The sequence below is a fragment of the Bos grunniens genome, chromosome 10, assembly GCF_055505025.1.
Source record: "Bos grunniens cultivar Pamir isolate PY7600 chromosome 10, Bosgru_T2T1.0, whole genome shotgun sequence".
Lineage (NCBI taxonomy): Eukaryota > Metazoa > Chordata > Mammalia > Artiodactyla > Bovidae > Bos > Bos grunniens.
The window spans coordinates 14,335,424-14,362,509 of record NC_141174.1 but is presented as its reverse complement, the minus strand read 5'-3'; the positions used below and the strand labels follow the sequence as shown (position 1 = coordinate 14,362,509).

Here is a 27,086-nt window from a genome sequence, read left to right as displayed (position 1 = left end):
AAAAGGACTTTATTCTCTATGGAAATTTTAAAAATAGAAAAGCGAACAGAAGAAAACAAAACCCACCTGCAATCCCATAATCCAGAGACAATTTCCATAAAGTTGGTGTATATCCTTCCAGGCTTGCGAGGGGCATTTCAATTACTCTTTTGTGCCAGCAGACACCATCAGGGACTTGCTTGGGTTCTCTCAGCAAGTAAGCGAGAGAATCTACTCTGGAACTCAGCTGCTAAATCCTGAAGTTCACTGTGCTCCACAGGAAGAAGGAACGGAGGGGCTCTCCCCTCCCCCAGTATTACTTTACACATGTGTCTATATAGACTATAAAAATCCCTTTATTGAATTTGTTACAATATTGTTTCTGCTTTATGTTTGATTTTTTGGCCACGAGGCATGTGGGGGTCTTACCAGGGATAGAATCCATAACCTCTGCACTGGAAGACAGCCTTGACCACTGGAAAACTGATTGTACAATTACAAAAAAAAAAATCTCTTGTCTACTACCAAACTGTGGATTTCTCAGCAGTGCTGGGGCATCATTTTATTTACATCAGTGTTCTCAAAACAACGTCTGGTGTTTGGGAGTGGCTCAGTACCTGGATCACGGCAGATCTCCGGTAACTGTTCCTTCCAGGCAGGGAGGCGGAGACAACTCCATGGCCTCCCTCGGACCTGCATTGCAGGTGTCCTAGATTTTCCTAGACTGACCTGGTTTTCTCCCAAAGAAACAGTTTGTAGCACCCCAGCATTCGAGAAACAGGATATCTTCTTCAAAGCACGATGTAGGAATCAGAGAGGGTGTAACCTTTCAGACATTCCCTGGTGAGGCAGCCCCCTTCAGCACATCACTGTTCCAGAGAAGGGAGCTACTGTGAGCTGTTAGCAGCCAACACCCGTAGCAATTGCGTGATGGGCATACTAGCTGGTCAAGGGAACCGGACACCAACAGTGTGTATCACACACCTAAAATAATCTACCACTGGAAGCACTTAGTTTAGAGTGCTGTAGTTTAGAAACTCTGGGTATACAGGATGGCATTTTGAATACAATGTCTTAGGTGGTGTTTTGTGGAATGTTTGGAGGAAGGGGGACTGGATGGAAGTCTAGTCATGGGATGTGTGTGGAGCTTGACAATGCTTGTGGTGATACGCATGGGGAGGAAGAGAAAGATGGGAAAGGTTATAGAAGGACATGTCAAAAGGGACTTCCCTGATGGTCCGGTGGCCAAGACACCACATTCCCAATGCAGGGGGCCCAGGTTTGATCCTTGGTCAAGGAACTAATCCCACATGCTGCAACTATGACCCAGCACAGCCAAATAAATAAGTGTTTTTTAAAATAATAAAAAGAAGGAAGTATCAAGAGACTGAGTGAGTAATGAGGGGTTGAGAAGAATGAAGGGAAAAGGATGACTTGGGTTAGAACTTGGGGGCCTGGGAGAACAGAAGTGCCTGGGAAGGCATAGAGATTTTGGGTGAGGAAGCCAGCTTTGTTCTTCTGTCGAGACATAGAGAGCAATTCTCCAGTGTGAATGTTTGTGTAAATATCCTCTCCTTTGCTATTGTCTGGAATATCCATTGTTAAAAAGTAAGGATTTGCTGCCCCCCAGATTTTAGCAGGGCCTCCCAGGTCGCAGAACCCGCTTGCCAATGCATAAGATGTAAGAGACGCAGTTTTGATTTCTGGGTTGGGAAGATCCCCTGGAGGAGGGCATGGCAACCCACTCCAGTACTCTTGCCTGGAGAGTCCCATGGACAGAAGAACCTGGTGGGGTACAGTCTATAGGTTGCAAAGTGTTGGACACTACTGAAGCGACTTAGCACGCAGCACAGATTTTAACAAAAGAAGCAGACTAGGTGATGGTCAAAACCCATCTGCCATGTCTTCCTACAGAAATGGCAACCCATCCACCTGCCCCAAAATCAGGCTAAGGCCAGGGTGTCAGGAACTCTCAGCAAAGCTGTAAGACTTTCTCCTCTTTCAGGATTGAATTAGTCCTATACAGTGAGTCACATTTCAGTGCCTTTCTGGCTAGAGGGTCCTCGCCGCCTCCACTGCCCTCCCTTCCTGGCAAGAGAAGCGTGGTGTGAGATTTAATTTCTTAAGAAAACTAAAAAAGACACAAAGATCCCCAGTCTCCGTCTCACGTGAGCCAAGATCGTCTTCAGGTGAAGAGGGTCAGTGCAGACAAAGGCGCTCTCATCACTTGCGATGCTTCTCTCTCTAATTATAGAAAGTATTTAGCTATTGTTCCCTAATTGCTTGCTGAAGTTGGGTTTCAGCATTGTTTTTTTTTTTTTTGACAAAAGCCTAGTTTCTTTTTTTTTTTTTCCTGTCTTGGTCCTCTGCCGTATCAGCCCCTGGCTATTCCGTTGGAGAACTGAAGGAGGTGGTATGGGATTTCTGGAGAAGCTACTTTAACCCATCTGATTGTTCTGATGGCTTCCTCCCTCTTCCTCCCAGTTGCCTAAGAGAGAAAGACAGTTAACATTTACTGAGCATCTCTTTAGAATGTGCCAGGAACTGCATAGATTGTCATATTCAGTCCTTGAAGCAAAGCTGAGAGGCAGATATTATTTTCCTCAATTTGCCGATGAGGACTCAGACACAGGAAGTTCTTACAGCCTGTAAGTGACTGGGTCAAGGTTCAAACCCAGTGAGTTTGAACTGGAATTCCAACCCAGGTCTGTCTGTCCTACCCATGTCGCCTCTCTCAAAAGAGCCCAAGAGTTTGTTTTTTTTTAAAATAGAGTTTGGCTAATAGAATATTGATACTGATGTTGCCACCACTGGAGGAGAATTGGGGAATCTTGCCCACTTCCTTGAAAATGCCTATTTCTAGGCTCTCTGACTCCGTAAGGATGCCTGTGGGACTCTGAAAGGAGGTCTGGCATTCCTATGTCGGTTTATGACATGTGGAGAGACAGTGGCAATGATAAGGAGGAAAGCCATCCCACGCTCAGGGGCTGCAGTAGTCAGGGTCCTGTGGGAAACAGATGGCACATTGGAGGGTTTAAATCCAGAGTGCTGAACGAATGGACTGCTTTGAGGAGGCGTGGATGTTAAGGGGAAGCAGCTGGGTGCTAGTCGAGCAGGAAGCCATCGTCATTCCTAATCATCCCTAAATCTAAAGGGGTGTGGGATGGGAGTGGTGTTCCTGCAGCCCGGTGGGAACTGGGGCCAGGGCAGTAGTGCCCCATGGGAGATGTGTCAGGAGAGGAGCCCAGCTGCTGTCAGAATGGGGACAGGAAGGGCAGGCGCACACGTGGTGTGTCTGTGTGTGTGTCTGTGTGTGCAGACACAGGGTCTCTCTCTCCTTGGCCTCCCTGCCTCCTGCTCACACTTAATACTGGCTGCACTCAACTGGAAGACAGAGGGCAGGTGAGCCCTGGGGATGCAGCCTGTACTGGTCAGCCTCCTGGGCACAGCACAGGGCAGAGAAGGGTGGAGAGAGGACCTTGGGGAGGACACAGAGGCTATGCAGCACAGGGGCTTACTCATGCCTGCCTTCCCTGTCAGTCTATAGGGATAGGACATTGCTTACAGACTCAAAGAATCACGGAATGTGAGTGTTGGAAGAGCCCTTAGAATTGTGCCCATAGAATCCCTTTACTTTACAAAAGGGGCTTCCCTAGCTGGCTTAGATGGTGAAGAATCTGCCTGCAGTGCAGGAAACCTGAGTTTGATCCCTGGGTCAGGAAGATCCCCTGGACAAGGGAATGGCAACCCATTCTAGTATTCTTGCCTGGAGAATTCCATGGATAAAGGAGCCTGATGGGGTACAGACCATGGGGTGGCAAAAAGTCGGACACAACTGAGGGACTGACACTTTGCTTTACAAAAGAGGATACTGAATCCCAGGGAGGGGGAAATGACAGGTCCAAGGTCAACTGCTAATTAGCATAGGCAAGACTGGAACCCAGCTCCCTAGCTCCCAGTCCACCATGCTTCTTATTTGAGACAGTTGGTAATAAAGGATTACTGCTGAGCCAGCTTGACTTGCTCCTGATAAAACTGCTCAAAGATCTCAGGGCGTATTTTACTTTGACCCCAGACATTTGCCTCAAATGATTCCCTTTCTAAATAGATCTGTGACCATCCTGGGTTGCCCATTCCAGAGAGTGGGCTCTGGAGTCAGACTCATGGGTTGGAAGTCCAGCTCTGCCCTTCCACATGACCTTGGTCAAGTTGCTTAACTTGCTGAATGTTAGTTTGCTCAACTATAAAATGCAGACAATAATGATATCTATGTCATGTATCATGATGATTATATGAGAAAATGTCTATACTTAAAGCACTCGGCAATAATAAGTGCTTTATAAATGATAGTATATGTGTGTGTTTATAGAATATCTATTAGAATATATAAATGTACATGGGAAATATATATAGTCTAATAAATAGAATTGGAATTCTGCTTAAGAATTTATATGCATTTTCTTTACTGAGATATATCAGCTATTTTTTCACAAGGAATTTTTCTTCTCCCTTATGACAGATAAGAAAAGTGAAGAGTATGTCAATTAGATTTCAATAAAGCTAGAGGAAAAAAACCTGAAGAGCCTGGGTGACGTGCTTTATGTGGGATTTCTCAGCCAGTCAGAGGCAGATAAGAAATCCCTGTTCTCCATATCACTCCAGCCCCTGGGTTGGAAATTAATTCCAGATTACTTATCTTGACTTATTTCCTCCCAGGTATTAAAGAAAATCCCTTTCATCCTTCCAGCAGGTTCAGGCCAGTTTGACCACCTCATGGGGCAGGCCAAGCAGGTTTCTGCCCTTCCACTCTACTACATAAGTTTTTATGGATTGGCTTGCTGATCCTCTGGCAAATGCTAAACTGTCCTCTGGGGTAGCTGGATCCTGACCTTCTGGTTCTGGGTCTGAGTCAACTTCCTTTGTTCTACTGGAACATTCTGTCCTGGGCGGGTGCCAACACAAGCTTCAGGCCAATAGTCCATGCCTCCTTCTGCTGCTGCTTCTGTGGACAGACTCCTGCCGGCATTGCTCCCCTCTGAGATGCTGCTGGGAGCTAACGCAGCTTTTCTGCTTTCTTTACCATGGACCTTAAGCCCCCTTGTTCCTTCCTTTGCAGTGCTCTTTTCTTGTGGCCTTAAGGAAGAACCTTGCACTTTAGTTTCTCTTGCTTTTCCTCTGCTTGGCTATAGGATGCTTTCTCACAGATGGTCCATCTCTGGGATAAGCCACACAGCATCCTGAATGAAAACCTCTCTTGGACGGCATTCAATCAGTAAGTATGCAATGTGCCAACCCAGGTCGTGCTGCCCCAGAAATGCACCTGGGACTCTGGCAGGTTCTGGGAAGAGTTAGTTGCTTCTCTTAATGGTTTTGGTTGCTCAGTGCATTTTCCACTTAGTTTCTCTGTTCATACCTCATGTCAATTTAAAACCCTTCAATGTGGGAATTCCCTGGTGGTCCAGGGCTTAGGGCTCTGTGCTTCCACAGCAGGTGGCATGGGTTTGATCCTTGGTGGGGCATCTAAGATCCTGCATGCTGCATGGTGTGGCCAAAGGAAAAAAAAAAACAACCCAAACAAACAACAACCAAACTTTCTACAGCAGAAACCAACACAACATTGTAAAGCAATTATCCTCTAAGAAAAAAAAAAAACACCCCAAACCCCACAAAGTGAAAAACAAGCAAAAAACAACCTTCAACGGCTTCCTATTGCACTTGGACTAAAACCCAAACTGTCAAGCCCTCCAAAGGCCCCCTGTGGCCCAGCCCCTGCCTGCCTCTCCTACTTCCTCCCACACCAATCTCTCTGTTGAGTTACTCTGGGTACCTTCCTGTTCCTCAAACATGCCAAGCTCTTTTCTACCCCTGGGCTTTTGTACTTATTGTTCCCTTCGCTTGGAACATGCGTCCTCATCTTCCTCATGGTTGACTTCCTCATCTGTTAGGTTGTGATTTCCTCAAAGAGACCTTGTGTGACTACTCTATCCAAAGACACAATACTGATTACATCCAGATACTCTTTACTACACCCCACCTCCCATTGCTTTCTTCCTTCACAGGGTTTATTACATCATGCAACTATCCCGTATGTTCTTTGCTAGTCTATCGTCTGTCTCCTTTTCCATCTCAGCCAAATGATGCTCTGGGATGGCAAGGACCTTGCCTGTTTTCTTCACTATTATATACCCAGCACCTGTTGTGCATCACCCAGTGCCTACTGTGTATCAAGCAAGGTGGACCCAAATCCCTGCTCTTATGGAGCTTATATTCTAATGGAGGAGACAGAGAATAGCTGTCTTAAGCAAATGAATGATGTAATTTCAAGTACTGATGAGTACTTCAAAAAATAAAACAGTGTAAGGGGATAGAATGTGCCTGAGGGAATGCAGACGGGTGGTGGTAGTTAGATAAAAGTGATCAGGAGAGGAGGTGTTGAAAGAGAGAACAGATTTCTGTGATAGGGCAGACCTTTGAAATTCTGGGGGGACAGCAAGTGTAAGGGCCTTAAGGCAGCAGCCAGATTGAGGGGTTGAGGAACAAACAGGAAGCTGGTGTGGCTAGAGTGTGATATGAGCTGGGGGAGAAGGCTGGGAAACAGAGGCTGGAGACAGAGGGAGTGGTAAAATAGCCATGCGGAGAAGGAAGGGTTGGGTAAAGAGCTTGCATTTTCTTCTAAGTGTGATGGGCCACATCTGTACAGCAATAGTCAATTTCCAAAGCACTCACACTGTCTCACTTGATCCTCACAAGAACCTCTGAGGTTAAATAGAACAGATGATAATTAATATCTTTTATTAAGAAGGAAACCACCATTTGATCATTTTATAAAGAAGAAAACAAAGTTCTACCAAATTAGAAAACTTGAGTCACACAGTTCAAACAAGGTTCTTTGTTTTTTTAAAACAATGTTTACTTTATTTATTTGGCTGTGCCAGGTCTTAGTTGTGACATGTGAACTCAACTCTTAAGCTACTCTTAAGTTGTGGCATGTGAACTCCTAAGTTACAGCATATGGGATCCAGTTCCCTGACCAGGGATTAAACCTGTGCCTCCTGCATTGGGAGCACGGTGCCTTAGCCACTGGACCACCAGAGAGGTCCCTCACACAAGATTCTTTAAATCAGTGGTGTTTAACCTTGGCTGTGCATGGAAATCCTCTGGGGGAGCTCTCTGCAAAATACTTCTATCTGGGTTCTGTTTCCTGAAAATGGATTTAAGAGGTCCAGGAGGATTGTTAAGGCTCTACAGGTGACTCTATGGGGGCTGAAAGCACTGCTTTCAATATACCCACTTTTCACTACATAAACTGCCAGCTTGACAGAGCTTTTCCACTAAGCTGCCCATTTGCCAGGAGCCATCTCCCGGCATATTGCATATTGAGTGCAGCACTTTCACAGCATCATCTTTCAGGATCTGGAATAGCTCAACTGGAAGTCTGTCACTGCCAGGAGCCAGCGTGAGGAACTCCGCCCGTGGCAAAGGTCATGAGGAAGGAGGCTCGGCATACACAAAGGCGGGATCGGGCCTCAGGAGTCCCCCTGGAAATTCTCAAGCATTTACCCCCAAACCAGAGTCTGCCTACTTTCTGCTTTGTGCTCTCACCTACACCTCTGACTTTATGGGGGGCTGTCCCCCACTACCTCTTTTTGAAAAAAGAGTTAACTAACAGCTCCAGTTAATAAAGTTCCTGGGTGTGATAGTGTTTCAACCTACAAACTCCTTTGGAAGTCCTCTAGCCTGCCTGAATAGGTTTTTCCGGCCACATGTGATTGCTCAGAGCCTCCCAACTGTGAGAGGCATGAGATGTTCTAAACTGTCTAAATACAGAGTCCCTTGATAAATTAAAAGATTGATTAGAAATTGTACTGGTGAAGGGTTTTTCACTTGTTGGGCCAATGTTTGCTGCTAAGTCTCCATATCCCTTACCTGCTGTGTCCCTGGCAGTGTATTGATTAATGTAATTGGTGTAAGTAGTAGCTTTAATGTTTGTAACCTTGGACCCTTGAGTTAATTCTTTTTTGTTGTAGCCCACCACACCTTTGCCCTATAGGAATGCAACTTTAATGCCTTTGGAGGGTGGCGCTTGCCTAATCACCTTTAGAGAAAAATAAGTTTTCTGAAGAAAGGGGGTCTTAAAATGTTAACAGGCCTCTGGGCCAGAAGATGATGCAAATCACCTAAACTTTTGCATATGATAAGTTTGCAGGAAGAAAGCCTGGCTTACTGCATGACTCTACCCCTTCCCCCATTATCCTCTATGCATAACTTAAGGTATAAAGACTACTTTGGAAAATAAAGTGCGGGCCTTGTTCACTGAAACTTGGTCTCCCCATGTCGTTCTTTCTCTCACCTTCTGGCTGAATTATTCAGCCTCTTTTCTCCACTGAATTTCCTCACTGAGCTATCCTCATTCTATTACTCTCTATATCTTTGATGAATATTTAAATAAATAGGTCACCGAAGCCGTCTCTCCTTCGAATACCCTGGATCAGCCGGGGCTGGACCCCGGCACCCATTAAAATCACAGGGGAGTTTTCTAAGAATTACAGAGGCCCAGACCCCAGACTAGACTCTAAAAATCAGAATTTCTGGGGTTCTGGGGACTTCCCTCTAGGTCCAGTGGTTAGGACTCCAAATTTCCTTGCAGGGCTGGGGGGTTGGAGGCAAGGGGTGGGGGGTTGTCTGGGAACTGGGATCCAGCATGCCACCCTAAGAGGCCAAAAGAAAAAAAAAAGAATTTCTGGGTTTGGGGCTCAAGCACTAGCTTGTTTAAAAGCACTTTATGTCCCTATCTGCTTTGGAGCTACCCACATTTATTTTTTAATTTTTCCTGTCTGTTCTTGTCTCCTTTATTGTTCCTTTTTGGGTTTATGCCTTTTTATTCCTTTCCTGTCATTTTCATGGGCCTTTAGGAAGACATGAATTTAAATGGGTATACCAAACATACCATGTTGAACTGGAAATTTGCTAAATTAAAATAAAATAAAAATTTTTTTTCTGGTCACACTGCACAGCTTGCAGGATCTTAGTTCCCTGACCAGGGAGGGAACTTGGGCCTTTGGCAGTGACAGCATGGAGTGCTAACCACTGGACCACCAGGAGATTCACAAACAACGAAATTTTAATTATAAAGCTTATATGCACACGCAAAACAAAAAATTATCAGCACATTCACTGTAAAAAAAATCAAATACTACAAAAGGGTACAGAATTCACTGAAAGTACTCCAGTCTCACCTTCCCCATTCCCATTCCTTAGGGTTAGCTGCTAGCCTGCTTGTAACAATTTCATAGTTAAAGTTCAGTTAAAGTAATTGTTTTTAGTACATTTTCTCTCTGTAGTTTAAAAATTTCCATTTTAATTTAAATGTCTTTATGCCTTTTACCATGTTCTGCATCTTTATGCTTTTTTAAAAAACTATTTTTGTTATTGCTATTTTATTTTTTGACCATCCTGCTCGGCATATGGGATCTTAGTCCCCTTAGACCCCAGAGATCAAACCTGCGCCCTCTGCATTGGAAGTGTGGTCTTAACCACTGGCCCACCAGGTAAGTCCCCATGCTTTTTTCTATGACTTTTCCTGCGCCTCGGCTGCTCCCTAACACCCTTCTCCTGGGGGACCCCTGTTAGCCTATCAGGTCTTAGTTTGCAAAACATTTCAAAATCGCTTGGCCAAAATTAATGTTTTCTCCTTTGTGTTCTTATACTACTTTGTTCATGACTCTATCTTAATGCTTCTGATACCATTTGGAAATTATTCATTTTCTTTTCTTAGCATCTATATATTGGTACTTCCCAGGCAGTCCCGTGGTTAAGATTCTGAACTCCCAATGCAAGGGACAGAGGTTTGATCCCTGGTCAGGGAACTAGATTCCATATTCCAAAAGGTGTGGCCAAAATATTTAAAAAACAAACAAAACAACACCTATACATTGCAAACTTGAGGTGGTGAGGGCTGTATCATGCACCTCTGTGTTACTGCTAGTTCTGTACTGTGGCTTTGTACTGCAAGTGTCTTCTCCCAAGTGGTCTTGTCTTTTTCTTCATGCCTTTTGATGAGGGAGTTCTTAACTTTCATGTCATCCACATTTACCAAAGTTTTCTATACCATTTGTGCCAATGTTATTTATAAACCCTTCCCTGAGATAGTACGTAGGAAATTTTCCTTTATTTTCCTTCAGAAGTTCTGATTTTACTTTTTCCTTTTAAATTCTTTAATCTATTTAGAGTTAGATTTTGTGTTGGGTGTCAAACAGATAAACAGTTGGTTCAGCTCAGGTACTGAATAATCTATCTTTCCCTATTGTTCTATTAATATAATGCCAGATCTGTCATATATCAAGATTTCACATATGCCTGGATTGTTTCTGAGCTCTCCAGGCTGATTCATTTCCCCCCTCAGCCTATCCCTATACTAATATCCCATGGTCTTAATTTTTATCAGTTCAGTTCAGTTCAGTCGCTCAGTCGTGTCCGACTCTTTGTGACCCCATGAATTGCAGCACACCAGGCCTCCCTGTCCATCACCAACTCCTGGAGTTCACCCAAACTCATGTCCATCAAGTCAGTGATGCCATCCAGCCATCTCATCCTCTGTTGTCCCCTTCTCCTCCTGCCCCCAATCCCTCCCAGCATCAGAGTCTTTTCCAGTGAGTCAGTTCTTTGCATGAGGTGGCCAAAGTACTGGAGTTTCAGCTTTAGCATCATTCCTTCCAAAGAAATCCCAGGGCTGATCTCCTTCAGAATGGACTGGTTGGATCTCCTTGCAGTCCAAGGGACTCTCAAGAGTCTTCTCCAAAAGCATCAATTCTTCGGCGCTCAGCCTTCTTCACAGTCCAACTCTCACATCCATACATGACCACTGGAAAAACCATAGCCGTGACTAGACAGACCTTTATAGTTTCATACTAAATGTTGATATATAGAAGGATAGGTCCTTGAAACAGGAGCTGAAATAGGTCTCTACTTTTCAAGAGTGTTTAGGTAATGCTTTGTCCTTTGTTTTTCCACATAAATTTTAGCTTAGCTTGTAAACATCCATGGAAAATCCTGTTGGAAATTTATTAGAATTGCTTTGAACTGGTGGCTCAGAGGGTAAAGCCTCTGCCTGCAATGTGGCAGACCCAAGTTTGATCACTGGGTCAGGAAGATCCCCTGGAGAAGGAAATGGCAACCCACTCCAGTATTCTTGCCTGGAGAATCCCATGGATGGAGGAGCCTGGTAGGCTACAGCCCACGGGTCACAAAGAGCTGGACACGACTGAGCAATTTCACTTTCTTTCTTTGAATTGACAGATGAATCTTCCACCCCATCTCTACCCGACATGAAGTATTAATAATAGCTCAAGAGATGTTTGGAGAAGGCAATGGCACCCCACTCCAGTACTCTTGCCTGGAAAATCCCATGGACGGAGGAGCCTGGTGGGCTGCAGTCCATGGGGTCACGAAGAGTCAGACACAACTGAGCGACTTCACTTTCACTTTTCACTTTCATGCACTGAAGAAGGAAATGGCAACCCACTCCAGTGTTCTTGCCTGGAGAATCCCAGGGACGGGGAGCCTGGTGGGCTGCCGTCTATGGGGTCGCAAAGAGTTGGACACGACTGAAGCGACTTAGAAGCAGCAGCAGCAGCAAGAGATGTTTGTAGAATGAATGAAGGTCTGATGATCATCTCCAAAGTACACCTTATAAACAAACATTCCATAAATAGAGGTCAATGAATGAATGGATGAGAGACAAAGATGACTAAGATGAATCAGCAACTGTGTAAAAATTTTCCTTGCCTGTTCGAATACCTTATTTTAAATACACAAAGCCACAACTCCATCCTCTTACTGAACATAAATTTATGACCAGTTTGGAAAGACTCTTGGAGATAATTTTTTTCAGGAAGGCTCGTGTCCGCAGCGCAGGCAAAGAAACAGGCTACCTGCTACCCGCAGGTCAAGTGTCTGCGACGCCTCGGCCTCCGGAGGAGGAGCTGTCCAGAGGGAGCGCGGTCTTTCTCCCGCCCCGGTCTCCGCGGCTGAGGGCACCAAAGAACTACAACTCCCGGCAGGCCGCGCAGCGCCCCGGCTTAACCAAGCGCAATCTGGGGGGTGGCGGCAAAGTTGCCCGCGAATCCCCGCCGCCCTGGTTGCGGCTGGAAGCCTAGCGCCGCGTCTTCCTGCTTCCCTACTCGGGTGAGTAGGGGCAGCCCCACTTCGGAGGCCGAAGCCGAGCCCGGGCCGCCAGGGGCCGCGGGAGCGCGGGGAAGCCGCAGTGGACGCGCCTCCGCCGGGGCCGCCGGTCGCAAGGGGACCCCGCGCGAGTGTCCTTGGCACCCGCGGGCCCGGCGCGCGGCCACGTGACTCGGGCGACTAGCAGGGCCCCGCCTCCTCCGCGGCCACTTCTGCCGGCTCTCCGGTGGGCGGAAACGGGGCGCGGTCCCGTGTGTCCGGTGGAGCCGGCTGGAGGAAGGCAGCCGGTGGCTCACTCAGACCTCCTCGGGCCCTGTGGTCTGTGGCCTCCGAGGCGCAGGCGTCCCGGGGCCTGAGCGCGGTCTGGATCAGAAGCAAGAGCGCGCGGTTATCTCTGCCCTCCGTTGGGGCCCGCGGCGCCCAGCAGCTCTCCTTATCTGTAGCACTGGCTGGGGCTTCCCTGGTGGCTCAGATGGTAAAGAATCTTGTTCAGTTCAGTCGCTCAGTTGTGTCTGAATCCTTGCGACCCCATGGACTGCAGCACCGCCAGGCTCCCGGTCCATCGCCAACTCCCGGAGCTTACTCAAACTTATGTCCACTGAGTCGGTGATGCCATCCAAGCATCTCATTTTCTGTTGTCCCCTTAAGAATCTTATCTGTCTGAAATGCAGGAGTGCCAGGTTCGATCCCTGGGTAAATAAGATGCCCTGGAGAAGGGGGCATGGCAACCCTCTCCAGTACTTTTGCCTGGAGAGTTCCCATGGACAGAGGAGCCTGGTGGGCTACCGTCCATGGGGTCACAAAGAGTCGCACATGACTGAGCGGCTTTTTCACTTTGCTGGGCTCTGAGCTTCCGGATTGCAAGGTAAACTTGTGCTGATGACAGCCGGTGTGTGGAGAGCTTCCTCTAGAAGATACCTACTGAGTACAGCTCTCTCCCCAGGATAAGTGACATTTACTTTGTACTGACTAGGAAGTCATTCGATTCAACAGATACTTATTGATCACCTCCGTGATTCTTGGCACTTGGTGTTCAGGAAATATTTGCAGAGTTGAAAGTGAGTTAGACTTTGTCTGTGCCTTCCCACCGGGGAAGGCAATGGCACCCCACTCCAGTACTCTTGCCTGGAAAATCCCATGGACGGAGGAGCCTGGTGGGCTGCAATCCATGGGGTCGCTATGAGTCGGGCTCGACTGAGCGATTTCACTTTCACTTTTCACTTTCATGCACTGAAGAAGGAAATGGCAACCCACTTCAGTGTTCTTGCCTGGAGTATCCCAGGGATGGGGGAGCCTGGTGGGCTGCCGTCTCTGGGGTCGCACAGAGTCGGACACGACTGAAGTGACTCAGCAGCAGCAGCAGCAGTGCCTTCCCAGGTTTTCATTAAGCAGTAGTTCTCAAACTTCAGCGTGTATCAGAATCACCTGAAGGGCTTGGTACAACACAGAAACCTGGACCACATCCCCAGAGGTTCTGATTCAGTAGGTCTGGGGTTCCCAGATGAAAGCTCAGTGGTAGAAAAAGTCCTCCTGCCAATGCAGGAGATGCAGGTTCAATCCCTGAGACGGAAAGATTCCCTGGAGTGGGAAATGGCAATCCACTCCAGTATTCTTGCCTGGGAAATCCCATGGACAGAGGAGCCTGGAGAGCTACAGTCCATGGGGGTCACAAAGAGTCCGACATGAGTGAGCACTCACACACGCACAGTTCTACGGTGGGGAGCAAGTATTTGCATTTCTAACATTCTGTTCTGGGGATACACTTTTGTGTATCATTGTTCTGTAGGAAAAAAATCCTGTGAACTTAAAGCACCAGCTCTTCACTCCTGGACCTGGGCTTTTCTGTGCTGGTGCCTGTTTAACTTTGGTAGTGATAGTGAGCATGTACGTATTACTTTGTTCGCTGTAACTTCCCCCACATTTTATACAGATTTTCATGTATAGGTCTACACATGTCAGTTTTCCTGAGTTACATCGTATTTTATCTTGCTGTGTCTGCTTGGCCATTTCTCAGCAGCCCTCAGGATGTAAAATTTGACCTCTGCTGGTAGAGTTTACATTTTTTTTTCCTTTCTGATATACACATTTTCTTCTCATACAAGGGACCTGTAAGATAAGAATAGTGCTTGGTTCAGGCATCTACCCCTCCCCCCCACGACTCACTGAATAAACTATTTCAGTTTAGCTATATGCATCAGAGGCGCTCAGCAAGCCCTGTTCTCATCCACCTTGTGTGCTCTTGTTTGGATCAGATAGGCTTGTATTCAAGTTCTGGCTGCATCACCTAGTAGCTTTCCATCCAGGTTTCTTACTTTTTCTAAAACTCATCTTCCTCTGTAGAATGAGGGTATAATAGGATGCACCCCAGAATGCAGTTGTGTGAGTTACATGAGATGTTTAAGCACACTGTTCTTCCTGAGTCCGCCTCTCTCTGGATGAAATAGTGGTAAATTCTACTCCTTGCCTGGGTGAGATTTATTTTTCCTGTCTACTCCAGGACTTTGGCATCAGTTGGGGATTCATCAGCATTGATTTGAGACATCAAGTCAATGGATGGTACCATCCCCTTGGTCGCTTTTTGTCTACATCAGTAACTAAACTTCCCTGAAAACCTGATCACTCTTTCCAAAGGTATTGTTGGGTCTTTTCCAGTCCTGGGAGCAGACCAAAAAAAATACTGCTCATCTGTGTAACAGTCTTTCTAGGAAATGGGAGGGGGTGCTGTGGTCACTTTATGGGATTAATGGGATTAGAGCCTTAAATTATTTCCTCTGTGGTCATTCTCACCTGTGCAACCAAATAGGATGCAGTGATTCTAGGCTTATTGTCCTGGAATATGGCTTGGGAAAGAAGCAGCAGATGGATGGTAGTTGAAAAGACCCAGCCCAGTGAACAGTAAGTGCTTGGTTCCCTATTTAGTTCGATACAGGGGATGGAATTGCATTTGACCATTAATTTATCAGACTCTGCTCTTGCCTCGTCTCATGACTTGCTGGTATGTTTCCTGTGGTCCAGCAAGATGGATACCATTCTCATCCTTGACTTGACAGTGACATAGCTCTCCTAAACATTTCATAGCCTGGAGTGGTGGCTTATAGTGGTTTTTTTTTTTTTTTTTGATTGATCTTGTGACATGCTGTTGATTTCTGGGGTGCCAAGTAGCGACGTCCCTGTGCCTAGCTCTGTTTGGGGTTGGTAGAGGGTCAGAAGTCATAGTGACTGATGTAGTTACTTGAGAATGGAGGTGAGAATGATGGTGATTGGAGGTCTGCATCTGGTGATCGGAGTCCCCCATCAGGAAGGTCTGAGGTCACGTACCATAAAGAGAAAGCGCTGAAGGGATTTCCCTTGTGTGTATATGTGTTAGTTGCTCAGGGGTGTCGGACTCTTGGCGATTCCATGGACTGTAGCCCACCAGGCTCCTCTGTCCTCTGTCTACTCTGCCGTTTACTAGCTGAGCCACCTGGGGGTAAATCCCTCATCCTTTCTGCTCCTTGATGTCCTCATTTATCCCTGGGGGTGGCAGTGGTATTTGTCTCACGTCACTGTGTGCTGAGGGGGATGTGTGGAACAGGTGTCCTCAGCCTCTGAGATCTAATGCCTGATGATCTGAGGTGGAGCTGCTGTAATAATAATAGAAATAAAGTGCACAATAAATGTAATGCATTAGAATCATCCCCAAACCATCCCCACCCCTCACCCTAGTCCATGGAAAAATCGTCTTCCATGAAACCCATCCCTGGTCCCCCAAAGGTTGGGGACTGCTGGTGTGGAATAACTAATGAGATAGTGAGTGCAGAGGGCTGTGTGAAGGTCAGTTATTGCCAGTATTATTATCTGATTGTTAGGTTTTGGGGTCCAGTGTCCTCAGGCACTCCCCCTCTCACCCTCAACTGAAAGAAAAGAAGGACGTGATGGTATGAGAGACAACTCAGGTGAAAGTCAAAAAGGCAAGTAAATAGAACAGGGCAGGTGATTCATTAGCAAAAGGTTTAATAATGAAAGGTGTTTCTCATCGACAGACATATTTCATGGCTGACAGAGTCTTTTAAAATACCCCGAGGGAAGCAACTCATTTACATGTTAAAGACTCACTGACACGTTTTGAAAAACTCCAGCTCCAGTCTATTTAGACACAGTTGGGCTCCTATATCATCTATTTTATATTTTTCAATTTCCACCTCTTTTATTACTGAGGACATTTGCATGAAAGCTGAGACTTGGGAATTGTGTCTACTTCAGTGCTGATGTCCCATTCAGAGGTGGTCTCAAGGCCAGGGGAGGCCTGTCGCCTGGAGGGCCAGGCCTGGAGGGTGGTGCAACCTCAGGAAGATGGGCTTGGGGAGGGTGGGCTGGGAGCTGGGGCCGGGGATAACTGGGGGAGCATGGCAGCCCTGAGGTTGTGATTCTTACCTGGGGACCTGTGTTGTTACTGACTCAGTACAGGTCTCACAGGGTGTAGTTTATCCATCTCAGAAGGGCTCCAAATATGGGGTGGTTAGTTTTTATGGGCTGCTGCTGCTGCTGCTAAGTCGCTTCAGTCATGTGCGACCCCATAGACGGCAGCCCACCAGGATCCCCCGTCCCGGGAATTCTCAAGGCAAAAACACTGGAGTGGGTTGCCATTTCCTTCTCCTTTTATGGGCTAGGTAATTTCATAGGCTAATAAGTGGGAGGATTCATTCTATTTTGGGGAAGGGGTGGGGACCTCCAGAAATTGGAAATTCCCGCTCCCAACAGTCAGCCTTAGAACTGTCATGGCCCCTGTGGGTGTGTCATTTAACATGTGCTAATATATCACAATGAGCGTATAATGAGGCTCAAGGTCTGCTGGAAGTCAAGTCTTCTGCCATCTTGGGCCTAATTGGTTCTAACTAGTTTATGTCATTTCTTTATGTCAGTTCTAACTAGCTATGCTGTTCTTTTAAAGGGTGTGCCCTGCCCCCTTTGCTCCTGATTCACTTTGAGTGAGGTGGGCGCCACTGGAGAGTTAGAGCACAGGAATGCATAGCTGGACTTGAGTTTCCATGTTGAAGATAGACTGGAATATTTTCACTCTTTCATTCATTCAGTGTGCCGGGGTCCAGCCCTGGTGGATCCAGGGAATTCGAATCGGGGACGGCGTTGGCGAACTGGAAACAATAGTTTTAATTAAATATTAATTAGAGACATAAAGAGTAATAGAATAAGGATAGTTCAGTGAGAAAATTCAGTGGAGAAAAGAGGCTGAATAACTTGGTTTACGTGGAAAGCTAATAAAATTCCAAAATAAGGAATTTGCGTCACCTATGTAGGCCGCAGGCGTCCTCCCGTTCTCCCGAAGGAGAGGAGACACTAAGGCCTCCCTGGTCAGATCTTAGAAGCCCAGGCAAAATTAGTAGGCTTGACGAGCCTCCCACGCCCCAGATGGGAATTCAGCCAGAAGGTGAGAGAAAGAATGACATGGGGAGACCAAGTTTCAGTGAACAAGGCCCGCACTTTATTTTCCAAAGTAGTTTTTATACCTTAAGTTGTGCATAGAGGATAATGGGGGAAGGTCAGCAGTCCTTGATCCTTATCGAAGCCAGGCTTTCAAACTTATCATATGCAAAAGTTTAGGTGATTTACACCATCTTCTGGCCAGGAGGCCTGTCAACATTTTAAGATCCTTTTTTCAAAAAACTTATTTTTCTCTAAAGGTGATTATTCTAAAGTCAGGTGCCACCCTCCGAAAGCATTAGATAAAGTTGCATTCCTATAGGGCAAAGTTGTGGTGTGCTATAACAAGAAAAGAATTAACTCAAGGGTCCAAGGTTACAAACATTAAAGCTACTACTTACATTCCTATACACCAATTATATTAATCAATACACTGCCAGGGACACAGCAGGTAAGGGATATGGAAACTTAGCAGCAAACATTGGCCCAACAAGTGAAAAACCCTTCACCAATACAATTTCTAATCAATCTTTTAACTGCTCAAAGGAATCTGTATTTAGACAGTTTAGAACATCTCATGCCTCTCACAGTTGGGAGGCTCTGAACAATCACATGTGGCCAGAAGAACCTATTCAGGCAGGCTAGAGGACTTCCAAAGGAGTTTGTAGGTTGAAACACTCTTGTCACGCCCAGAAACTTTATTAACTGGAGCTGTAAGTTAACTCTTTTTCATAGAGAGGTGGTGGGGGACAGCCCCCCATAAAGTCAGAGGTGTAGGTGAGAGCACAAAGCAGTAGAGGAGGCAGACTCTGGTTTGGGGGGTAGATGCTCGAGAATTTCCAGGGGGACTCCTGAGGCTTGATCCCGCCTTTTCGTATGGCCGAGCCTCCTTCCTCATGACCTTTGCCACGGGCAGAGTTCCTCACGCTGGCTCCCAGCACAGTGGGTATTCTTTTTTTTTTTTTTTATTAGCAGGGTTACTTATTCATTTATTTATTTATTAGTGAATTCTGCCCTTTGCATCTAGTGGAAAAGGCAGACATTGGACCAGATTATTAGACATAAAAGCATTGCGCAATAAACCAGAGAGGAAGGAACAAAGAAGGCTGGAAGGTTGACTGACAAAAGGCTTCATAGAAGGTTAGTAGGGGATTGACTGTGGGAGATGAAGCTGCACAGGTGGATGGGGATGAGAATGGGGTGGGTCTTGAATGCCTTACTAGAGAATTTGGACTTTTTGGTAGATAGTAGGGAGGTAAGATAGAATGTGGTCCACTGGAGAAGGGAATGGCAAACCACTTCAGTATTCTTGCCTTGAGAATCCCATGAACAGTATGAAAAGGCAAAATGATAGGGTAGTGAAAGAGGAACTCCCCAGGTCGGTAAGTGCCCAATATGCTACTGGAGATCAGTGGAGAAATAACTCCAGAAAGAATGAAGGGATGGAGCTAAAGCAAAAACAACACCCAGTTGTGGATGTGACTGGTGATAGAAGCAAGGTCCGATGCTGTAAAGAGCAATATTGCATCAGATCAGATCAGATCAGATTAGTTGCTCAGTCGTGTCTGACTCTTTGCGACCCCATGAATTGCAGCACACCAGGCCTCCCTGTCCATCACCAACTCCCGGAGTTCACTCAGACTCACGTCCATCGAGTCAGTGATGCCATCCAGCCATCTCATCCTCTGTCGTCCCCTTCTCCTCTTGCCCCCAATCCCTCCCAGCATCAGAGTCTTTTCCAATGAGTCAACTCTTCGCATGAGGTGGCCAAAATACTGGAGTTTCAGCTTTAGCATCATTCCTTCCAAAGAAATCCCAGGGCTGATCTCCTTCAGAAAGGACTGGTTGGATCTCCTTGCAGTCCAAGGGACTCTCAAGAGTCTTCTCCAAAAGCATCAATTCTTCGGCGCTTAGCCTTCTTCACAGTCCAACTCTCACATCCATACATGACCACTGGAAAAACCATAGCCTTGACTAGATGAACCTTTGTTGGCAAAGTAATGTCTCTGTTTTTCAATATGCTATCTAGGTTGGTCATAACTTTCCTTCCAAGGAGTAAGCGTCTTTTAATTGCATGGCTGCAGTCACCAACTGCAGTGATTCTGGAGCCCAGAAAAATAAAGTCTGACGCTGTTTCCACTGTTTCCCCATCTATTTCCCATGAAGTGATTGGGACCGGATGCCATGATCTTCGTTTTCTGAATGTTGAGCTTTAAGCCAACTTTTTCACTCTCCTCTTTCACTTTCATCAAGAGGCTTTTGAGTTCCTCTTCACTTTCTGCCATAAGGGTGGTGTCATCTGCATATCTGAGGTTATTGATATTTCTCCCGGCAATCTTGATTCCAGCTTGTGCTTCTTCCAGCCCAGTGTTTCTCATGATGTACTCTGCATATAAGTTAAATAAGCAGGGTGACAATATACAGCCTTGATGTACTCCTTTTCCTATTTGGAACCAGTCTGTTGTTCCATGTCCAGTTCTAACTGTTGCTTCCTGACCTGCATACAAATTTCTCAAGAGGCAGATCAGGTGGTCTGGTATTCCCATCTCTTTCAGAATTTTCCACAGTTTATTGTGATCCATACAGTCAAAGGCTTTGGCATAGTCAATAAAGCAGAAATAGATGTTTTTCTGGAACTCTTGCTTTTTCCATGATCCAGCGGATGTTGGCAATGTGATCTCTGGTTCCTCTGCCTTTTCTAAAACCAGCTTGAACATCAGGAAGTTCACGGTTCACATATTGCTGAAGCCTGGCTTGGAGAATTTTGAGCATTACTTTACTAGCGTGTGAGATGAGTGCAATTGTGCAGTAGTTTGAGCATTCTTTGGCATTGCCTTTCTTTGGGATTGGAATGACCACTGACCTTTTCCAGTCCTGTGGCCACTGCTGAGTTTTCCAAATTTGCTGGCATATTGAGTGCAGCACTTTCATAGCATCATCTTTCAGGATTTGGAATAGCTCAACTAGAATTCTATCACCTCCACTAGCTTTGTTCGTAGTGATGCTTTCTAAGGCCCACTTGACTTCACATTCCAGGATGTCTGGCTCTAGGTGAGTGATCACACCATTGTGATTATCTGGGTCATGAAGATCTTTTTTGTACAGTTCTTCTGTGTATTCTTGCCACCTCTTCTTAATATCTTCTGCTTTTGTTAGGTCCATATAATTTCTGTCCTTTATCAATAAAGGACATCTTTTCATGAAATGTTCCCTTGGTATCTCTGATTTTCTTGAAGAGATCCCTAGTCTTTCCCATTCTGTTGTTTTCCTCTATTTCTTTGCATTGATCACTGAAGAAGGCTTTCTTATCTCTTCTTGCTATTCTTTGGAACTCTGCATTCAGATGTTTATATCTTTCCTTTTCTCCTTTGCTTTTCACTTCTCTTCTTTTCACAGCTATTTGTAAGGCCTCCCCAGATAGCCATTTTGCTTTTTTGCATTTCTTTTCCATGGGCATGGTCTTGATCCCTGTCTCCTGTACAATGTCATGAACCTCATTCCATAGTTCATCAGGAATTCTATCTATCAGATCTAGGCCCTTAAATCTATTTCTCACTTCCACTGTATAATCATAAGGGATTTGATTTAGTTCATACCTGGATGGTCTAGTGGTTTTCCCTACTTTCTTCAATTTAAGTCTGAATTTGGCAATAAGGAGTTCATGGTCTGAGCCACAGTCAGCTCCTGGTCTTGTTTTTGCTGACTGTATAGAGCTTCTCCATCTTTGGCTGCAAAGAATATAATCAATCTGATTTCGGTGTTGACCATCTGGTGATGTCCATGTATAGAGTCTTCTTTTGTGTTGTTGGAAGAGGGTGTTTGTTATGACCAGTGCATTTTCTTTGCAAAAGTCTATTAGTCTTTGCCCTGCTTCATTCTGTATTCCAAGGCCAAATTTGCCTGTTACTCCAGGTGTTTCTTGACTTCCTACTTTTGCATTCCAGTCCCCTATAATGAGAAGGACATCTTTTTTGGGTGTTAGTTCTAAACGGTCTTGTAGGTCTTCATAGAACCATTCAACTTCAGCTTCTTCAGCGTTACTGATTGGGGCATAGACTTGGATTACTGTGATATTGAATGGTTTGCCTTGGAAACGAACAGAGATCATTCTGTTGTTTTTGAGATTGCATCCAAGTACTGCATTTTGGACTCTTTTGTTGACCACGATGGCTACTCCATTTCTTCTGAGGGATTCCTGCCCGCAGTAGTAGATATAATGATCATCTGAGTTAAATTCACCCATTCCAGTCCATTTCAGTTCGCTGATTCCTAGAATGTCAACATTCACTCTTGCCGTCTCTTGTTTGACCACTTCCAATTTGCCTTGATTCATGGACCTGACATTCCAGGTTCCTATGCAATATTGCTCTTCATAGCATCGGACCTTGCTTCTATCACCAGTCACATCCACAGCTGGGTATTGTTTTTGCTTTGGCTCCATCCCTTCATTCTTTCTGGAGTTATTTCTCCACTGATCTCCAGTAGCATATTGGGCACCTACTGACCTGGGGAGTTTCTCTTTCAGTATCCTATCATTTTGCCTTTTCATACTGTTTATGGGATTCTCAAGGCAAGAATACTGAAGTGGTTTGCCATTCCCTTCTCCAGTGGACCACATTCTGTCAGATCTCTCCACCATGACCCGCCCGTCTTGGGTTGCCCCATGGGCATGGCTTAGTTTCATTGAGTTAGACAAGGCTGTGGTCCTAGTGTGATTAGATTGACTAGGTTTCTGTGAGTATAGTTTCAGTGTGTTTGCCCTCTGATGCCCTCTTGCAACACCTACTGTCTTACTTGGGTTTCTCTTTCCTTGGGCGTGGGGTATCTCTTCACGGCTGCTCCAGCAAAGCACAGCCATTGCTCCTTACCTTGGACGAGGGGTATCTCCTCATTGCCACCCTTCCTGACCTTCAACATGGGATAGCTCCTCTAGGCCCTCCTGCACCCGTGCAGCCACGGCTCTTTGGACGTGGGGTTGGTCCTCCCAGCCACTGCCCCTGGCCTCGGGCGTGGGTTGCTCCTTCCGCCTGCTGCCCCTGGCCTCGGGCTTAGGGGCATGGGGTAGCTCCTCCCGGCCACCGTCCCTAACTTCGGACGCGGTGTAACTCCTCTCATTGCTGCCCCTGACCTCGACGCTGGGTATCTCCTCTCAGCCGCCCTCCCTGACCTCGGACGCAGGGTAGCTCCTCTCCGCCGTTCCTGCGCCATCGCAGTCTGGTACTCTCTGCCACTGCCCCTGACCTGGGACGTGGGGTAACTCCTCTTGGCCACCTCCCTTAGGGCATGGGGTCCTCCTGACTTCTTCCCCTGACTTCAGACGTGGGGTGGCTCCTCTCGGCTGCACTTAGCGCGCCGGTTGCAGCCGCCTGCGCTTAGCGCGCCGGTCGCAGCCGGCAACCTGCATAGGAACCTGGAATGTCAGGTCCATGAATCAAGGCAAATTGAAAGTAGTCAAACAGGAGATGGCGAGAGTGAACATTGACATTCTAGGAATCAGCAAACTAAAATGGACTGGAATGGGTGAATTTAACTCAGATGACCATTATATCTACTACTGCGGGCAGGAATCCCTCAGAAGAAATGGAGTAGCCATCATGGTCAACAAAAGAGTCCAAAATGCAGTACTTGGATGCAATCTCAAAAATGACAGAATGATCTCTGTTCATTTCCAAGGCAAACCATTCAATATCACAGTAATCCAAGCCTATGCCCCAACCAGTAACGCTGAAGAAGCTGAATTTGAATGGTTCTATGAAGACTTACAAGACCTTTTAGAACTAACACCCAAAAAAGATGTCCTTCTCATTATAGGGGACTGGAATGCAAAAGTAGGAAGTCAAGAAACACCTGGAGTAACAGGAAAATTTGGCCTTGAAATATGGAATGAAGCAGGGCAAAGACTAATAGAGTTTTGCCAAGAGAACACACTGGTCATAGCAAACACCCTCTTCCAAAAACACAAGAGAAGACTCTACACATGGACATCACCAGATGGTCAACACCGAAATCAGATTGATTATATTGTTTGCAGCCAAAGATGAAGAAGCTCTATACAGTCAGCAAAAGCAAGACCAGGAGCTGACTGTGGCTCTGATCATGAACTCCTTATTGCCAAATTCAGACTTAAATTGAAGAAAGTAGGGAAAACCACTAGACCATTCGGTATGACCTAAATCAAATCCCTTATGATTATACAGTGGAAGTGAGAAATGGATTTAAGGGCCTAGATCTGATAGATAGAGTGCCTGATGAACTATGGTCTGAGGTTCGTGACATTATACAGGAGACAGGGATCAAGACCATGCCCATGGAAAAGAAATGCAAAAAAGCAAAATGGCTGTTTGGGGAGGCCTTACAAATAGCTGTGAAAAGAAGAGAAGCAAAAAGCAAAGGAGAAAAGGAAAGATATAAACATCTGCATGCAGAGTTCCAAAGAATAGCAAGAAGAGATAAGAAAGCCTTCTTCAGTGATCAATGCAAAGAAATAGAGGAAAACAACAGAATGGGAAAGACTAGGGATCTCTTCAAGAAAATCAGAGATACCAAGGGAACATTTCATGAAAAGATGTCCTTTATTGATAAAGGACAGAAATTGTATGGACCTAACAGAAGCATAAGATATTAAGAAGAGATGGCAAGAATACACAGAAGAACTGTACAAAAAAGATCTTCACGACCAAGATAATCACGATGGTGTGATCACTCACCTAGAGCCAGACATCCTAGAATGTGAATTCAAGTCGGCCTTAGAAAACATCACTATGAACAAAGCTAGTGGAGGTGATGGAATTCCAGTTGAGCTATTCTAAATCCTGAAAGATGATGCTGTGAAAGTGCTGCACTCAATATGCCAGCAAATTGGAAAGCTCAGCAGTGGCCACAAGACTGGAACAGGTCAGTTTTCATTCCAATCCCAAAGAAAGGCAATGCCAAAGAATGTTCAAGCTACTGCACAATTGCACTCATTTCACATGCTAGCAAAGTAATGCTCAAAATTCTCCAAGCCAGGCTTCAACAGTATGTGAACCAAGAGCTTCCAGATGTTCAAGCTGGGTTTAGAAAAGGCAGAGGAACCAAAGATCAAATTGCCAACATCCGTTGGATCATAGAAAAAGCAAGAGAATTCAATAAAAATATCTACTTCTGTTGCATTGACTATGCTAAAGCCTTTGACTGTGGATCACAACAACTGTGAAAAATTCTTCAAGAGATAGGAACACCAGACCACCTTACCTGCCTCCTGAGAAATCTGTGTGCAGGTCAAGAAGCAACAGTTAGAACCAAACATGGAACAGCAGACTGGTTACAAACTGAGAAAGGAGTACGTCAAGGCTGTATATTGTCACCCTGCTTATATAACTTATATACAGAGTACATCACGCTAAATGCCAGGGTAGATGAAGCACAAGCTGGAATCAAGATTGCCAGGAGAAATATCAATAACCTCATATGCAGATGACACCACTATTTCGGCAGAAAGTGAAGAGGAACTAAAGAGACTCTTGATGAAAGTGAAAGAGGAGAGTGAAAAAGCTGACTTAAAACTCAGCATTCAAAAAATGAAATCAGGGCATCTGGTCTCATCACTTCTTGGCAAATAGGTGAGAAAACAATGGAAACAGTGAGAGACTATTTTCTTGGGCTCCAAAATCACTGCGGATGATGACTACAGCCATGAAATTAAAAGACGCTTGCTCCTTGGAAGAAAAGCTGTGACAAACCTAGACAGCATATTAAAAAGCAGAGATACTACTTTGCCCACAAAGGTCTATGTAGTCAAAGCTATTTCCAGCTGAAGTAGCTCAGCTGGAATTCCAATACCTCCACTAGCTTCGTAGTCATGTATAGATGTGATAGTTGGACCATAAAGAAGAACTTATACTTTTGAACTGTGGTGTTGGAGAAGACTCTTGGGAGTCCCTTGTACTGCAAGGAGATCAAACCAGTGAATCCTGAACGAAATCAACCCTGAATATTTATTAGAACGACTGATGCTGAAGCTGAAACTCCAATACTTTGGCCACCTGATTCAAAGAGCTGACTCATTAGAAAAGACCCTGACGGTGGGAAAGATTGAAGGAGGAAAAGGGGATGACAGGGAATGAGATGGTTGGGTGGCATCACTGACTCTATGGACATGAGTTTGAGCAAGCTCCAGGAGATGGTGATGGACAGGGAATTCTGGCTTGCTGCAGCCCATGGGGTCACAAAGAGTCGGACAGGACTGAACAACAACAACAGGGATGGGGTAAAGGGGACACTGCAATATGGTTTAATTTATTCTTTTTATCTACAAAGCCCTTACTTGCAGAGTTAGGAACTGATCCCAGGAGTTGGGCCAGAACATTTGTGTTTAGTGAAAGAAATGAGTTTCTTAAATTATCCCTTTAAAAATAATTGCTTGCAGTCATCCTCCTGGGGTGAATGCAGTCATCTGGGGTGTGAATGGGTAGGATAAACTTGGAAGGCTTGTTTTGGGGGTGTGGTTTCACTGATGAATTTGAACACATGAAGCCTCTATTAAAAATGAAATATTAACAAGAATGGGTCTCAAACTTTGCAGAAAAATAGCCCATTATGTTTCCTATTAAAATGCAGATTCCCAAGTCCTACACCCAGTGTTGATTTAGCGGGCCAAAGAGTGGGCTTCAGAAATCTTCATTTTTTTTTTTTACTGTTACATCATTATCATTATTAATTTTTATTGAAATATAGTTGGTTTACAGTGTTTCAGGTGTATAGCTAAGTGATTTATTTTAAGCATATTTTTGTTTTTCAGATTCTTTTTCCATTATACATTATTATAAGATACTGAATATAGTCCCCTGTGCTATGCAGTAGGTCGTGTTGTTTACTTTATACACAGTAGTGTGTCTCTGTTAATCTCAAATTCCCAATTTAGCCCTTCCCAACCCGTTCCCCTTTTGGTAATCATAAGTTTGTTTTCTGGGTCTGCGAGTCTAGCAGAAATCTGCATTTTTGAAATGGCACCCAGATTGATATTTTTTGCAAGTGTTCTTCTAACCACACTTTAGAAATGTTGGCGAGGAAAAGAAGACTGCAGAGGGAAAAACAATGGGATTATAAAAAGAACTGGGTCCCAAAAAGTCAAGAAAGGAGAGAAAAAGACACAGAACAGGTAGGAAAATAGAAAGCACAGAAGATGGTAAAATTAAGTCAGAATACATAAGTGACTATATTAAATGCAAACAGACAAAACCCACTATATACTATTTAGAGAGATAGTATAGAGTGTAAGTTGAAAGTAAAAGAATGGAAAGAAGCTGTCCCTGTGGATACTTTAAAAAAAATCTGTGACTATATTATAAGGCATGAGTCAAAACTGACTTTAAAGAAAGCAGAGACAGGCTATTTACAGCAATTGTCTCCATATGGAGGGGAATCAGAGGCACAGATCAGGGAGGGGATGGTCATAGACAGTCCAGCGCAGAAACAAACAGGGTGATGACCTAAATTTTCCTGCTGCAAGGAAATTTCCCCCTCCAAGT

General features: G+C 45.2%; 1 protein-coding gene across 10 annotated transcripts in view; it reads left to right on the top strand.

Moving 5' to 3' along the window:
* Positions 1–4,966: 4,966 nt before the first annotated feature.
* ADCK1 (aarF domain containing kinase 1) overlaps positions 4,967–27,086 on the top strand; it is a 137,679-nt gene continuing 115,559 nt past the window's right edge. For 3 of the 10 annotated variants that reach the window (XM_086319437.1, XM_086319440.1, XM_086319439.1), the window contains exon 1: positions 12,010–12,162. Coding sequence is in view for 4 of the 10 variants with exons in the window: in XM_086319430.1 (XP_086175556.1) it covers positions 5,221–5,251; positions 9,456–9,527 (103 nt within the window). In the remaining 6 variants the exon portion in view is untranslated. Of the gene's footprint in view, positions 5,252–9,455; positions 9,528–11,971; positions 12,163–27,086 lie in introns of those variants that run through there. The other 7 variants (XM_086319430.1, XM_086319432.1, XM_086319434.1 and 4 more) reach the window with 7 other exon arrangements.